Source organism: Eriocheir sinensis, unplaced genomic scaffold, assembly GCF_024679095.1.
Source record: "Eriocheir sinensis breed Jianghai 21 unplaced genomic scaffold, ASM2467909v1 Scaffold157, whole genome shotgun sequence".
NCBI classification, from domain to species: Eukaryota; Metazoa; Arthropoda; class Malacostraca; order Decapoda; family Varunidae; genus Eriocheir; species Eriocheir sinensis.
Window position 1 is genome coordinate 648,875 of NW_026110928.1, and position 17,066 is coordinate 665,940.

A 17,066-nucleotide genomic window follows, 5' to 3' on the forward strand; every position below is an offset into this window, starting at 1 on the left:
CTCAGACTCCCTTGAGCGAGCACTTGGTACCCTGAGGGATTTTTTAGTATAGGCGAGGGGGGGAGGAGTAATGGGAGCAATGGGAGGAGTAATGGGAGGGGACATCTAGCTCATAATATAACCAGGCAGCTTAGAAGTAATTCTAGAGGAGTAACAGAGGACGGGCTAAGAATCTTCTATACTAACAGCAGGAGCCTCAGAAACAAGATAGACTTACTAAGGGGTGAAGCTTGTTCAGAAAATTTTGACATAATAGCGATCACTGAGACATGGATAGACACTGCTAATAGAAATTTTAGATCAGAATTTGAAATAACGGGTTATCAGATGTTTCACAAAGACAGAAGGGGCAGAAAGGGAGGTGGAGTTGCGCTATATGTTAAAGACTCACTTAAATGTTTAGTTAACAACTCAGTCAAAACTAACATGGATTCAGAATCAGTTTGGGTGGACGTTTACAAAGGGAAAGAAAAACTAACTCTAGGAGTTATATACAGGCCACCCAACCTTAACAGGCAGGACACGAGTATATTACTACAGGAAATTGGCAGGGCGAGTATGAGTAGAAATGTCTGCGTAATGGGGGACTTTAATTATAGGAATATAGCCTGGGAAGATCTAGTGGGTGACCTGGAAGCCGAGGACTTTCTTGAAGTTTTACAAGATAATTTCCTTAAGCAGGTAGTTACTGAGCCTACCAGAGGAGATAACATATTAGACTTAGTCCTAACCAATAATGGGAACTTGCTACGTGAGTTGGAGGTGGGCGGAGAGTTAGGAAATAGTGATCACAGAACGGTTCGTTTTAGCTTAGACTGGGCGGTAACCCACGAACCAAACCCAGTGTTAGTGCCAGATTTTAGAAGAGCAAACTACGAGGGGCTTCGAAGACATCTTGAAGGGGTAAACTGGGATAATTTAGGGATTCATGAGGGCCAGAACTGCGGATTGGAGAGCCAGGAGAACCAGGTAGAAATGTCTTACAATAATTTAGTTAGAGTAATAGTAGAGGGGCAAGAACAGCATATACCACAGCGAACACTTAGAAAAGAAAACAATGATCCTAAGTGGATGACTCGTGGACTAAAACACGAGATTGGGTTAAAGAAGGGAATTTATCAGAAAATAAAGAATGGGGAAACACATCTCAGGGGCCGGTACGTCGAACTATCTAGATTAGTTAAGAAAAACACCAGGATAGCAAAAAAGAACTATGAGATCAAAGTAGCAAATGAGGCGAAAAGTAATCCAAAGGGCTTCTTTCAGATGTATAGAACAAAAACACGGGAGAAAATTGGACCGCTGAAAACAAACACAGGGGAGCTAGTAGAAAATTACGAAAATATGAGCACATTGTTGAACGACTACTTCCTTTCAGTATTCACACAGGAGGATCGAACGACTATACCGGAAAGAGTTCAGGTGTACGAGGGCGGGGATGGCGATAAATTGAGGGATATAATCATTACCAGGCAAGTAGTTCAGGATGAGATAGATAAGCTTAAGAAGAACAAGTCGCCAGGTCCTGACGGGATATTTCCGAGGGTATTAAAGGAGTTAGGTGATATAATCAGTGACCCACTAACCGACATCTTTAAGATGTCGGTAAATACTGGCTATGTGCCGAGCCTATGGAAAGTACCTAATGTGACGCCGATTTTTAAAAAGGAGGACAGGTCAGTTGCTTCAAACTATCGCCCAATTAGCTTAACATCGGTTATAAGGAAGATGCTGGAGTCCATAATAGCCAGGAACATTCGGGAGCATTTAGAGAAACATAGCTTAATTCACGACTCGCAGCATGGGTTCACAAAAGGTAGGTCATGCCTCACCAATCTCTTGTCCTTCTACAATAAAGTATTTGAGGCGGTTGACAGAGATGAAAATTATGATGTAATCTATCTTGATTTTAGTAAAGCGTTTGACAAAGTTCCTCACCAACGACTGTTGCTTAAATTACAGGCTCACGGAGTAGAGGGTAAAGTTTGAACTGGGTCAAGGCGTGGCTTAGCAATAGGAAGCAAAGAGTGCAAATCAATGGTAAAAGATCTGACTGGGGATGTGTTACAAGTGGGGTCCCACAAGGTTCGGTATTAGGTCCACTTTTGTTTATTATTTATATCAATGACTTAGACACAGGAATTAGTAGTGATGTTAGTAAATTTGCAGATGATACCAAGATCGGTAGAGTAATTGAGTCGGATCAGGACGCTAGTATTCTCCAAGGTGAACTCAACAGATTATATGACTGGGCGGATAAATGGCAGATGGAGTTCAATGTAGGGAAGTGCAGTATTCTGAGTGTAGGTAGGAACAACCCCTCACATAACTATTGCTTAAATGACACTCTCATAGATAGGTCAAAAGGAGAGTGATTTAGTGGTCTTATTGAGCTCTGATCTCCGTACAAGGGCACAATGCATTCAAGCTAGAAATCGAGCTAATAGGGTACTGGGATTTATTTCAAGGAGCGTAAGCAACAGAAGCCCCGAAGTTTTCCTCAAACTATATTTAGCATTAGTTAGACCTCATCTTGACTATGCGGTTCAGTTCTGGTCACCCTACTATAGAATGGATATCAAAATGTTAGAATCGGTGCAGAGGAGGATGACTAAGATGATTCAGGGGTTGAGAAACTTGCCATACGAGGAAAGACTCAAACAGTTAAACTTGCATTCTCTAGAAAGGCGAAGGGTGCGTGGAGACATGATCGAGGTTTATAAATGGATGAAGGGCTTTAATAAGGGAGACATTCATAAGGTTTTGTTGGTAAGAGAACCGGGTAGGACACGAAGTAACGGGTTTAAACTGGATAAATTCAGATTCAACAGGGAGATAGGCAAAAATTGGTTTACTAACAGGGTGGTGGATGAGTGGAATAGGCTTAGCAGTCATGTGGTGAGTGCCAATACAATTGTCACATTCAAAAATAGACTAGATAAATTCATGGACAGCGATATTAGGTGGGGTTAGATACACGGGAGCTTAGGGTCAAAGGAGCTGCCTCGTACAGGCCTACCGGCCTCTTGCAGACTCCTGCGTTCTTATGTTCTTATGTTCTTATGTACTAAAGTGTTAGGCCTACAGTGGTGTAACACTTCTGATGAGTTTTCTTTTGAAGGATTAGAATTGAACACCCAGACTGAGTTGACATATACCAAAAGAAGCATGCTGAGCTTGATTGCCAAGATCTTTGACCCTCTAGGTCTTATCAATCCCTTTGTGATGTTTGGCAAAATACTTTTTCAGGATATTTGGAGGCTGGGTCTTCAGTGGGATGATAAATTGCCTCAGGATGTGAAGCATAAATTTGAAAGATGGGTCCTGAGTGCAGCATCTCTCAGGGATTGGAAGATGGACAGATGTTATTTTCCTTTTCTTAAATGGAATAGCCTTACTGATGTAGAGCTTCATGCCTTTGGAGATGCTTCAGAGAAAGGTTACGGTGCCTGTGTATATATCCGTACCTGCTTACCAGATGGTGCCTACAGGGTTGCATTAGTCACTTCAAAGTCTAGAGTGGCACCTATTAAGACCATAACTCTGCCCAGATTGGAGCTGATGGGGGCTTTATTGTGTGCTAGATTAGTAAGCTTTGTGAAGCATGCCCTTCATCTAAACATGAATGCCAAGGTATTTTGCTGGACTGATTCACAGATAACTCTAGCTTGGATCAAGGGTGACCCTGTGAAGTGGAAAATGTTTGTTGCAAACAGTCACAGAAATTCAAAGCTTAACTCCACCAAGTTCTTGGCATCACTGCCCTGGACATGAGAATCCAGCTGATTTAGTTTCTAGAGGTGTCTTAGGTGATCAGATTGTATGAAGTAAATTGTGGATGTGTGGACCATCTTGGCTAGCTGAACCTCTTAGTATCAGTATAAAGGAAACAGAGTCAATTTGTACAAAGCTCAAGTACAACACTACTGAGCTTTACTAAAGTCACCCCACCTCTCAAACTCAAACACTGGTGGAGTAGAGTGTACAGTTACACATGCTAGAGCCTCAGTAGTCTTGTACTTCTCATTTGTACAAATTGACTCTGTTTCCTTTATACTGATACTAAGAGGTTGCTTGGGTGTTGAGGTATACACATAATTGTATAACACCTGATAATAAGATTTCTGGTCCACTTTCAGCCAAGGAGTTGGATGATGCTAAGGTAAAGATGTTTTATCATGTACAGAGAGATATGTTTCCTCATGAGATTAAGGCTCTGCTAAGTGACAAGCCTCTTCCTAAGGGGTCAAAGTTGATTAATCTAGATCCCTTTCTAGATGATAAAGGTTTATTGAGAATCAGAGGTAGACTGGAAAATGCTGAATTGAGCTTTGACTGTAAACATCCAATAATAATTCCAAAATGTCACCTAGCAAAGCTACTGGTCAAGTTTCACCATCTTTTTCTCAAACATACAGGTGTTTCTACCATTGTATCTACCTTGAGAGAAAGTTTCTGGATTATAGGAATTAGAAGAATTGCTAAGACTGTGATCAAGGAATGTGTAAGATGCCAGAGACATGACTCCAGAGCTTGTAGCCAGCCAGTAGCCCCACTACCAGAACTGAGAGTTAAAGCTGCTCCACCATTTACAGTGACTGGCCTGGATTTTGCTGGCCCTCTGTTTTGCTCTGATTTCCCTTCTAAGAAATTTTACATTTTACTGTTCACCTGTGCTGTTGTCAGAGCTATACATTTAGAGCTCACTGACTCTATGAGCGTTGAGGATTGCATGCTTGCCCTACGCAGATTCATTGCACGGAGAGGGCTACCTTCAGTGATGTACTCAGATAATGCCAAAACTTTTGTTGCTTGCAGTGGGCAAATACAGAAGGTTTATGGTCACATATCTCCACACTGGAAGTTTATAGTCCCCCGTTCTCCATGGTGGGGAGGATGGTGGGAACGTCTGATACGATCTGTCAAGTCTGCCATGAGGAAAACTTTAAGTGTTAAGTATATTTCCAGAAGTGAACTAGAGACTGTACTACATGAAATAGAAGCATGTGTAAACTCAAGACCTTTCACTTGTTTTGGGGATGAACCTAATAGTGCTCCACCTTTATCTCCCTCACATTTCCTCATTGGCAGAAATGCTAGTACTCACACTGAGTTGGACCCCAAACCTTCCTGTATTTCCCCTCAAGATCTGAGGAATAGAGAACATTTGAGAAACCAGACTTTAGACAAATTTTGGAAGAGGTGGAGCTCAGATTATATTTCCAATTTGCCCCCAGTTGTTAAGGGTTTCACTTCAAAATGCAGTATTAAAAAAGGTGACTTAGTCCTGGTGAAGGAGGACAACATTCCAAGGCTACAATGGCCCCTGGGTTTGGTTGTAGATATTTTCCCAGGTCAGGAAAAACTCAGGATGGTGTTCTCAGGAGTGTAAATGTGAAGACTTCCAGAGGAGTACTGAATAGGGCAGTTCAGAAGTTACATAACTTGGAAGTATCTAGCCATGAGTATACTGATGTTAATGAGACTGTCCAAGATTTACCTGACGTTGATGCAGCTGTCCAGGAGTCCTCAGATTATAGTCCACTTCCTGAGACAGCTCCTGAAACTCATACTCGCTCTGGTAGGTCTGTTAAAGTTCCTAGAAAACTTGACTTGTAACTTCAGTTGAAGTTCAAGTTGACGGACTAGTTTCTGAGGCTGTGAATTGTATTTCGTAAGTGATATGTATGAATAATTTAAGGTTAATGCTTTATACTCAGGAATACAGTTGTCATATGTAATAGGAGTGCTAGACTCCTATGGTGGGGAGTATGTTGAAGTTAGTGAAGAAGTTATTTAAGTTTCCCATGAAAGTACAGTTTCTTTAATTACTCCTCCACATATTTTTATAAATCCAGAAGTTTAAGCTGAAATTACTGAATCCATTATTTTCCTTTATTATAATTAATTTCATTTAGTTTCTGTAAATCAAGTTTTGTATTCTTGGTTGAACTGAGACAGGTATATATTTGCATTTCTCGAGTTTTGTCTGTACAAGTTCCTGTTGTTGAAAATAAACACGATTCAGCAAGAAGAGCGAGACCAAGCCGCCACCAGCCCTTTCTCTACCCTCCGTCCACCTCCAGATCGTAGCCACGGTGTTGATAATTTCAACAACGTCATAAACTAAGAAGAGATCGTTATAAAAGGTCAGTAGGTTTGACAGGGAGGATCTTTTGTTACGGAAGCCATGTTGTGAATCCCCAATTAATGAGTGGCTTTCGAGGTAACTCACAATTTTGTCTCTAATTATGCTCTCGAGTAGCTTACCTACAATTGAAGTTAGACTAATGGGTCAGTAGTTACCTGGTATTTTTTTGTCTCCTTTCTTAAAAATCGGTGTCACGTTAGCCTTTTTCCAATCCGAAGGGACGATGCCTTGTCACAAGGACATATTGAATACGGTAGTGAGGGAGGAGAGTATTTCGCTCTTTGTTTCTTTAAGCAGTATAGGATATACTTTGTCGGGTCCGGGACTTTTATTTGTTTTAAGTGAATGGAGAGCTTTAAGGACTTCATCGGTTGTTATTTCAAAATTAGGCAATGCATGCTCGGGATTTACAATAGTACTGGTGTTGGTGGTAGTGGGAGGAAGACTGTTAGTATTAAACACCGAGGAAAAGTAATTGTTTAAGAGGTTTGCAATGTGTTGGCTGTCAGTCACTAGTGCACCGTCGCTGTTTGTTAAAGGTCCAATACCACTTTTGATCGCCTTTATGTTGTTTATGTAACTGAAGAAAGATTTCGGATTATTTTTACAGTTGCTGCAATATTTTCTTCATATCTACGCTTCGCCTGACATACTAGTCTTTTTACTCGTCGCCTGGCATCATTATAAAGTCTAATATTTTCGGGCGTGCTTTGTTCTTTCTTTAACCTGTAAAACAATTTTCTCTCATTGACTGATTGCTTAATTTCGCTATTAAACCACGGTGGGCTTTTATTAGTGTTAATTCGCTTCTCGTACAAGGGGACGAATGTGTTCTGCTGAGTGAGTAAGTGATTTTTAAAGCTTAGCCAGGCTTCCTCTACGTTGCCGTCATCTGATAGTTGTATTTTTGTTAGTTTTTGTCGGATTTCTACGAAGTTAGCTCTTTTGAAATTGGGCACCTTTACTTTATTTTCAGTCACTGATGATTGAGCTCTAATGTCGACGCTCACTTATTTATGATCGCAAGAACCGAGGTGTTTTCCTACCGTGACATTACTGACTAGGTTATCTTGGGTCATTATAACAAGGTCGAGTATATTATTTTGTCGAGTTGGCTCAGAAACCATTTGGCTTAGATAATTTTCTTCTAGAAATTCGATCATTCTGTGTGACTCGCCTTCTGTACCTGACAGTGTTGCCCAGTCGATATGGGGGAGGTTAAAGTCTCCTAATATCAGTGAGTCGTTGTTATTAAGTGACTGCCTTAGACGCTGTACATTTCAAGGTCGTCATCGAGTGATTGCCCGGGAGGTCTGTAGGTGACAGATATATTTAAATTGACTTTTGCAATGTTTACTCATACGCACAAATGTTCAACGTTACTGTTTCTTGGTGTTTTGTCAGTGGGTTGTAAATAGCTTTTGACGTAAAGGGCGACGCCACCGCCCCTACGGTTTACACGATCTTTGCTGAAGAGTCTGTAGCCATCTGTGTTGTATTCGGAACTTAAATCAATATTTGTGGTGTCGATAAATGTTTCGGTTATAGCAATTATGTCAAACTTTTCCGTTAGAGCAAGACATCTCAGTTCATCAAATTTGTTTCTTAGGCTACGCACATTGAAACTAAGGATTTTTAAGTTATCTAGAGGCTTGGTAATAGAGGTGGTGGTACTTGCGGGATCACGGTTACGGGTTTGTTGCGATGCACGGCGTCTATTTACACGGGCGGGGTGGAGGGACGTGGCTGAGACTTGTTTTTTGATCGGATGTCACGTACTGCGTCGTTGAGGAGCCTTCCGAATCTGGCTGCCCCGATGGGAGACAGGCGCAATCCGTCCCTGTGGAAGAGCTCACTTTGTCCATAATAAATTGTCCCAGGCGTTGAAGAACTCCACGTCAAGCTCCCTACAAAGAGTCTGTAAGCGGTTGTTTAGGCTGAAGGCCTTATTGAAAAAGTCGCTCTCCACCCAAGTCCGTGGTAGAACTCCTGAAATCAAAATGTTAGGGGATTTAGACTTATACTGCTGGATGAGCCTACGGTACTTGTCCAGGAGTTCCTCAGACCGGGTCGTGGTGACGTCGTTCGTACCTGTGTGAATAAAAAACAGTGAATCATTAGTAGCCTAGGGGGAGATCTCTTCAAGAGCAGCAGTTATATCGTCGATCCCAGCGCCAGGATAGCAATAGTTCCGTCTTCGACGAGGAACTCTGCCGCAGAACTCAATGACCTGCTGGCGAATCATGGAGTCACCCACCAGGGAGGTGCTCTCCTGCTCGTCCTCCTCCTCCAGAATGGCAAACCTGTTGAAGCAATGAACAGGATAAATCGCTTGTCTGGCTGGTTTGGCTCCTCCATTCACGACGGTGAAGCCATCATGGGCGTTGCCACTAGTATCCTCCCGCTGCGTGGTGTTGTCCGCTGGTGTCGACGGTACCGCTGAGGGCAAGGGGGCGGTTGGAGAAGGGTTTGTCACCACAGCAACATTAGCCTGGATGAATTCCTGCAAGGAGGCAACAGTGCGAGAAAGCTCTATTATTTTATTCTGACCTGCTTCCATCTTCTCTTCTTGCTCCTGCAGTCTTGTCTCGAGATGCTGCCTGGTGAGAGAAAAAGCTCTATTATTTTATTCTGGCCTGCTTCCATCTTCTCTTCCTGCTCCTGCAGTCTTGTCTCGAGATGCTGCCTGGAGAGACACAGTCGACAGACAACAGAACGCCCTGTAAAAAAGTGAGCTGAGAAGCTACCGTTACAAGTACTGCACTTCTTAGGCACCATCTTAGCTGAAATGAAAGAGATAAAAACACAGAGTGAAGGGGATTAGGAAAGGGGGTGAGGTGTGTGAGAGGTAGTTTAGTAATGGAGGAAAAGTGAGAGAGAGGAGGAGTAGGAAGGGATGTGAGGTGAGTAAAGAGGGGGAAAGAGAAGCGGTGAGTGAGGTGTGTGAGATCAAGGAGGGTTAGGAAATAGGTGAGGTGAGTGAGAGGGGGTTTGGGAAAGGAGGTAAAGTGGGAGAGAGGAGGAGTGGGAAGGGATGTGAGGTGAGTGAGGTGTGTGAGATCAAGGAGGGTTAGGAAAGAGGCGAGGTGAGGTGGATGAAGGGATGGGTAAATAGGCTGTGAGGTAAGGTGAGTGAGGGGGGGGGAGGGCTTAGAAATATGTGGAGGTGAGGAAGGAGTAGGAAGGGCTAATCCTCTAGGGGATTTGTAGTGAGGAAGAGCAGAAGGTAGGTGAGGTGAGCGAGGGTGGGGGGGCTTAGGTGAGGTGAGGGAAACGGGGGTGGGAAAGGTTAATCCTCTAGGGGATTCAAAGAGGGTGTAGTGAGGAGTAGCAGACTGAATCCTCAGGGAATTCAAAGGGTGAGTTGTCGACACACCCAAATCACGCGTGAAAAACTCGGGAACACAACAACACACTCGAAACACACGAAACACTCAGAAACTCAAGCATAAGCACGATTAAACACCCTCAAGTCACTCGCAAAAACACCGGAAACACAACAGCACACTCAAAACATTCTGAAACCCACGTAGAACACTCGGAAACAGCCAAATCACACGCAAAAGCACTGGAAACACAACACACTTGAAACACTCTGAAACCCACGCAGAACACTCGGAAACAGCCAAATCACACGCAAAAACACCGGAAACACAACAGCACACTCAAAACACTCTGAAACCCACGTAATATACTTAGAAACAGCCAAATCACACGCAAAAATACCGGAAACACAACACACTTGAAACACTCTGAAACCCACGCAGAACACTCGGAAATAGCCAAATCACACGCAAAAACACCGGAAACACAACAGCACACTCAAAACACTCTGAAACCCACGTAGTATACTCGGAAACAGCCAAATCACACGGAAAAACACCGGAAACACAACACACTTGAAACACTCTGAAACACACGCAGAACACTCGGAAACAGCCAAATCACACGCAAAAACACCGGAAACACAACACACTTGAAACACTTTGAAACCCACGCCATTGTTCCTCGTGCGCAAAGTGTCATCGATCATAAACAATGTTGATCTGTCTACATTCGTGAAACCATTAAGTATTTTAAAACATTCGATCAGTTTTCCTCGGAGGCGACGTTTCTCAAGAGAGAACATGTTAAGGGTAGAAAGCCTTTCTTCGTAGGATTTGTTGCGCAAGGAAGGGATCATTTTCGTTTCCCGACGCTGAACACCTTCTAATTTAGCAATATCCTTTGCATGGTGGGGAGACCAAAACTGTACCGCATATTCCAAGTGGGGTCGGACTAAACTATTGTAGAGCGGAAGTATTACATCTTTATTCTTGAATAAAAAAGTTTCTTTTAATGAAGCCCAACATTCTGTTCGCTTTATTTGCTGCATCGATGCATTGATGTGAGGAGGTCTGACGCGATTTTGATCCCCAGGTCCTTAACGCATTGAACGCTTGTGAATTTTACGCCGCGCATTTCGTAATCGAACTTCTTATTTTTTGTTCCAACTTGAAGTACCTGGCACTTGTCTACTTTAAAGGGCATCTCCCATTTATCTGACCAAGCTGAAATTTTGTGCAAATCCTCTTGGAGGCTTTGCCTGTCTTCGTCAGTGAGAACCGAGTTACCAATCTTTGTGTCGTCTGCAAATTTACTAATGCGATTATTGAGCCTAACATCCACATCGTTGATGTAAATAATGAAGAGCACTGGGCCAAGAACCGAGCCCTGAGGGACGCCACTAGTAACCGGCGCCCACTCTGAGTTAAATCCGTCAATCACAACTCTTTGTTGTCTGTTGCTCAACCAATTCGCGATCCATTGGTTTACTTGACCGTCAATACCTATTTGCTTTAATTTATAAAGTAATTTATGATGTGGGACTTTATCAAACGCTTTCTGGAAATCAAGATAGACTACGTCCAGTGATTTGGTTACGTCATAAACTGAGAAGAGGTCGTTATAAAAGGTCAATAGGTTTGACAGGCAGGATCTTTTGTTACGGAAGCCATGTTGTGAATCCCCCAATTAATGAGTGGCTTTCGAGGTAACTCACAATTTTGTCTCTAATTATGCTCTCAAGTAGCTTACCTACAATTGAAGTTAGACTAATGGGTCGGTAGTTACCTGGTATTTTTTTGTCTCCTTTCTCAAAAATCGGTGTCACGTTAGCCTTTTTCCAATCCGAAAGGACGATGCCTTGTTGCAAGGACATATTGAATACGGTAGTGAGAGAGGAGAGTATTTCGTTCTTTGTTTCTTTAAGCAGTATAGGATATACTTTGTCGGGTCCGGGACTTTTATTTGTTTTAAGTGAATGGAGGCAATGCATGCTCGAGATTTACAATAGTACTGGTGTTCGTGGTGGTGGGAGGAAGACTGTTAGTATTAAACACCGAGGAAAAGTAATTATTTAAGAGGTTTGCAATGTGTTGGCTGTCAGTCACTAGTGCACCGTCGCTGTTTGTTAAAGGTACAATACTACTTTTGATCGCCTTTCTGTTGTTTATGTAACTGAAGAAAGATTTCGGATTATTTTTGCAGTTGGCTGCAATATTTTCTTCATATCTACGCTTTGCCTGACATACTAGTCTTTTTACTCGTCGCCTGGCATCATTATAAAGTCTAATGTTTTCGGGTGTGCTTTGTTCTTTCTTTAACCTGTAAAACAATTTTCTCTCATTGACTGATTGTTTAATTTCGCTATTAAACGACGGTGGGCTTTTATTAGTGTTAATTCGCTTCTCGCATAAGGGGACAAATGTGTTTGCTGAGTGAGTAAGTGATTTTTAAAGCTTAGCCAGGCGTCCTCTACATTACCGTCATCTGATAGTTGTATTTCAGTTAGTTTTTGTCGGATTTCTACGAAGTTAGCTCTTTTGAAATTGGGCACCTTTACTTTATTTTCAGTAACTGATGATTGAGATCTAATGTCGACGCTCACTAATTTATGATCGCAAGAACCGAGGTGTTCTCCTACCGTGACATTACTGACTACGTTATCTTGGGTCGTTATAACAAGGTCGAGTATATTATTTTGTCGAGTTGGTTCAGAAACCATTTGGCTTAGATAATTTTCTTCTAGAAATTCGATCATTCTATGTGACTCGCCTTCTGTACCTGACAGTGTTGCCCAGTCGATATGGGGGAGGTTAAAGTCTCCTAATATCAGTGAGTCGTTGTTATTAAGTGATTGCCTTAAGACGCTGTACATTTCAAGGTCGTCATCGAGTGATTGCCCGGGAGGTCTGTAGGTGACAGATATATTTAAATTGACTTTTGCAATGTTTACTCATACGCACAAATGTTTAACGTTACTGTTTCTTGGTGTTTTGTCAGTGGCTTAGAGTCGTTTTTTGATCGGGTGTCACGTACTGCGTCGTTGAGGAGCCTTCCGAATCTGGCTGCCCCGATGGGAGACAGATGTAATCCGTCCCTGTGGAAGAGCTCACTTTGTCCGTAGAAATTGTCCCAGGCGTTGAAGAACTCCACGTCAAGCTCCCTGCAAAGAGTCTGTAAGCGGTTGTGTAGACTGAAGGCCTTACTGAAGAAGTCGCTCTCCACCCAAGTCCGTGGTAGAACTCCTGAAATTAAAATGTTAGGGGATTTAGACTTATACTGCTGGATGAGCCTACGGTACTTGTCCAGGAGTCCCTCAGACCCGGTAGAGAGAGAGAGAGAGAGTGGTTCTTTGTGGTGGTGATGATGGTGGTGGTGATAGTTGCTATTAAATCGTCAAAAATACTATGTTGTTTTTATTGTGTATGTTTGTTTGTTTGTTTTATGGTCTTATTTCCGCTTTTTCTGTTTTTGTTTGTGTTTGTGTATGTTTTTGTCTTCCCTCGTCCTGTTTGTTTGTTTTCCTTTTGTTTTCATCTCGTAGTGTGTTTGTTTGTGCTTCGACCTTTGTTTCTTTCTCTTCTTTCTTTTCTTCTTTCTCTTACTTTCCCAACACAAATGTTTTTACATCATACACGTTTGTCAACACTATTATTTCTTTTACTCTATTTATATTTATTTATCTTATTTATCTTTAAGCTAGTCACTCCTCGCTTTCTCACCACCCTCCCCAACTCTCCTCTTTCTCTCCCTAACCCCTCTTTCTTCCTTCCCCCATCTCTCTCCCTGACCCATCTCTCTCCCTTACCGTTTCTCTTCCACCCCTATCTCTCTTCCTCTTTCCCTTCTCTTTCTCTCTTTCCCCCTTAACTTATCCACCCTCACCCTTGCATCCATTTACGTAAAGCTGTCCACCCACTAAGCTTGACGCCCACGTAAACAGCTACAACTCAAAAGCTTTCCACCACCACGTCCCAGTAAATCAGTCATCCACCCACTTACTCGCCTAGTCATCCTTTTTTCCACTCATCCACTTGTTTATCCAGTCCTTTTTCACCCGAACTCACTCATCCAGCCAACCACTTAAAGGGCATTCCACCACCATCCACCATGTCCCAGTAAACCAGTTATCCACCCACCTAGTCACTCATTCATCCACATGCTTATTCAGCAGTCTTTATATCCTTCAATCCTTTAACTCACCCAGCCATCCAACCATTCACCCATCCAGTCAGACATCCAGCCAATCAGCCGTCTCCTACCTGCTCAGACATACAAGTAGTCATCCATTTTACTCTTCATCCACCTGTAGCCAATGACCCTTCCACTCTGCTGTCCAGGTAGCTTGTTAGTCACTATTTTACCTTTCCTGGCAGTTAAAGAGACCCACTCAATTAAACAGCCAACAAGTCATTTGGTCATCCAGTCAATCAATAAACCAGTCAGCCAGTTAGTTAGACTTTAAACAACCCAACCACTCAGCCACCCATGTTATAGTAATTGTAGTATATCAATGTATTATTATTATTATTATTATTATTATTATTATTATTATTATTATTATTATTATTATTATTTAATATCACCACGATTTAGGCATGCAAATATCAATGGAAAAAACCCACGACAGATAGATCACGCCACCTTGTAGGAATGGCATCTGTCAGTGTTTACCGTCTCGGTATGTGTAACAAAGCTTTCGTCAAACTTAGAGGTCACCTTGACATACGTGACCAATTGTAACTTCATTATTTTCCAATCTGTAATTCGTCACTCCTTCCAGAGAGCTCGACCGACACACACCTATTGTCTCGGCTCTCTCACCAACACTACGCTGTATCTTAGGTTAAGAATACATTTCTTCTAAGGCAGCAAGTGTTTTCCTCACGTCCACAGCTCCCCGCAACCAAGCCTTACACCGCTACATTACTGGTGGCAGCGGTGCCCAACGCTCCCGAGCCCTTCGCTACCTCATTCTCCTACAAGAGCTACAAGCTACAAGAACTCACCAAAACAAGGGGACGGCGTGGAGGGGAGTCACAAGCCAACTACAGGCCAACAACAGGCCTACGCAGCCGAAGGCGAGGGCCACAAACTACAAGCCGTCCCGCCTGCTACAGGCCAGCACTGCTACAAGCTCTCTACAGGCGTCAAGTCCCCAGCCAGCACATTCTACCAGTTCTCTACAGGCCAACTCCATTCGTCGGGCTACGAGCTCACTGCAAGCCACCGGTTCCGCCCACACCCAACGCCCACTACGGCATCACCGCCGCGCCACACCGGCAACACTGCCACTGCCAGGACCGTCGACCACACCTCCTACGGCAACACTCAACCAAAGGCGAGCTCGGACATCTACCGGGTGACTACAAGCAAGTACCACCTCGGGCGCCGTTCCATATCCACGCCGCCCAACCCACTACCGCTGCTCCGTAACACTCAAAATACGGAGAACACAGCAGCCGGCCTACGGCTGGCAAGGAGTTTTTGCGGCCGCCACCGCACTTCGCGCAGTCAGCACAATCCCGACGCCATCACGGTTCACCTGGGGGTCCGCCTCTACAATCAACCTCTCGACGCCTTTCCTGCCGCAGCCAAGGTCTTCCAACGCGACTCCAAGGCTCCAGGTACCCCAAGGGTGACGACATCCTTCGTCGCCAGCCCTCCATCAGCTGTATAATCTTGGTATTGTTGATTATCCCTTTTTGTCAGAATGTGCCGACTAAGCTAATTGCAGTTCCATTCAGGTAGAGGCACGACTCTTTTATTTCTGTGTATCTAACACTGTTAGTCATTCATAATTGTGAGAGTAATCAATCATTCGCATACGATATTGATCCTTCTTGTTGTCTGTTAGCGGTAAACTGTATTTTCCTACTGTAATTCAACCTTCCCTCAGTGTGCCCTTCTCCGTTTTCTTTTCGCCGCTCGGGAGAAAACCGCACTTTCAAGGCATACTCACTTATTTCTCCTAACCATATAACCGCTACATTATTGGTTCATTATTTCATATAACCATTACATTATAACATAACATTATAACCTTAACATTCTATTACGTCTAACGGCCTACTTGCTAACCATCCCTTCTTGTTTTTAGGGGTACGGCGCAAATATTAAATCAGACGCGTTACGTTAATAATTACAGCTATTAAAATATGATCATATATTGTAGGTGATTTAAGCCTTATTATGAACAAAGACACTCTCGCTAAACTCGGCGACACATTTAAACAGTTAACACGTCCCTCAGGTGAAGAGGAAATGGAACACGATACAAACACCGATGACCTTAATAATGTAAGATTACGTTCAGGCACTCATTACTCATCAATTCCAGGAAGCAGGGATCGTTCATCTCCGGGTCCGTCGGAATACTTACAACCCACTCAACCAGTCACAATGCCTGCCGCTCCACCTCCTCCCCCCCCTCCTGCCGGGGGCACATCCCACTTCCACCCTCCACCGATTAGGGGCATTCTAACTCACGCAAGTATCCGACAGTTCTCCGGCAGTGAGTCAGACTATTCGGCGAGACAGTTCCTAGATCTATGTGAGTCTGCCATCGTAAATTCCTCCATTACGGAAGATCATGATAAAATTGCATTCATTCGGTCCCGGTTACTACCAGGCTCTCGGGCACTAAATTTGATGCAGTCCTCTGCGTTCGCTTCGGGGGACATTGGAGTAAATTAAGAGATTTTCAAAAAGAATTTCATAAAAATCTTCGGAGGCGGGAGTAAACCAAGCATCGTTAGACAGATCGCCCACAAGGTAGATTTCCTCCAAAATAATTCCTCAACAAAGCCGATTTGGGACGCCATGACTGAGGCAAATCAGCTGGCGGTTGACTGTGTCAAAAGTCTAGAAGACGCGCAATGGCTCCCTGGGGGCAGTATGCAAAAACAACAGGTGAAGACAGTCTTGGAGTTGCTTTTTTTACTTATTTCATATTTCAGAGAAGAACCGCCGTTCTGCCCTTCCCTTGACCTTCAAACCAGGCGGGAAGTTGGTTGACTTCGTCTCAGAGCTAGAAGTCAAGGTTCAAGAACACACTCACAATCCACCCCTAGCAGCAGCCACAGCATTGCAGGCACAAAGTAAGGCATCTCTCACCTGTAGGTTTTGCAAACGGTCAGGACATTCCGAGAATACATGCTACTCTAAACGTAGGGACTCAACACATTCAAGACAGGGCTCTGATAGGAGATCAGGGGGATACAGAGGAAGCCATCACTCATCACACAGGAACCCTAGGCCAAACCATCAGCGGAAGACTGCCTTTTGCCATGTCCACGGGAATTGTTTTCATGATACCGACAGTTGTTATGCAATACAATGAGCCAAGGAGGAACAGACGAAAAAGTCCTCGGCAGACAGTAAAGCAAACCCCTCCACTTCTCAGAATAAAAAGGCATGACTCCGTGACATCCCCAAGGCATACATCCAAGTATCCCATAAGGACGAAACAAATTGGGAGCAACTTGACTCAGTCATTGCCGCCTTGGGCCGGACAAGCATAATTGCCCTCCCTTGCAAGGTGGGCAAATTTTCACTCACCTTAGCGGTAGACACAGGTGCGACAGTCAAT

The 17,066-nt window shown here is 43.5% G+C and overlaps 1 protein-coding gene across 1 annotated transcript in view; it reads left to right on the forward strand.

Moving 5' to 3' along the window:
* The window catches only part of LOC126990346 (uncharacterized), a 110,793-nt gene extending 93,976 nt beyond the window's left edge, over window positions 1–16,817 (forward strand). The window contains exons 2-3 of the mRNA XM_050848927.1: window positions 14,372–15,102; window positions 16,435–16,817. Of these exons, the coding sequence (XP_050704884.1) occupies window positions 14,372–15,102; window positions 16,435–16,817 (1,114 nt within the window). The remainder of the gene's footprint in view (window positions 1–14,371; window positions 15,103–16,434) is intronic.
* Window positions 16,818–17,066: the final 249 nt, after the last annotated feature.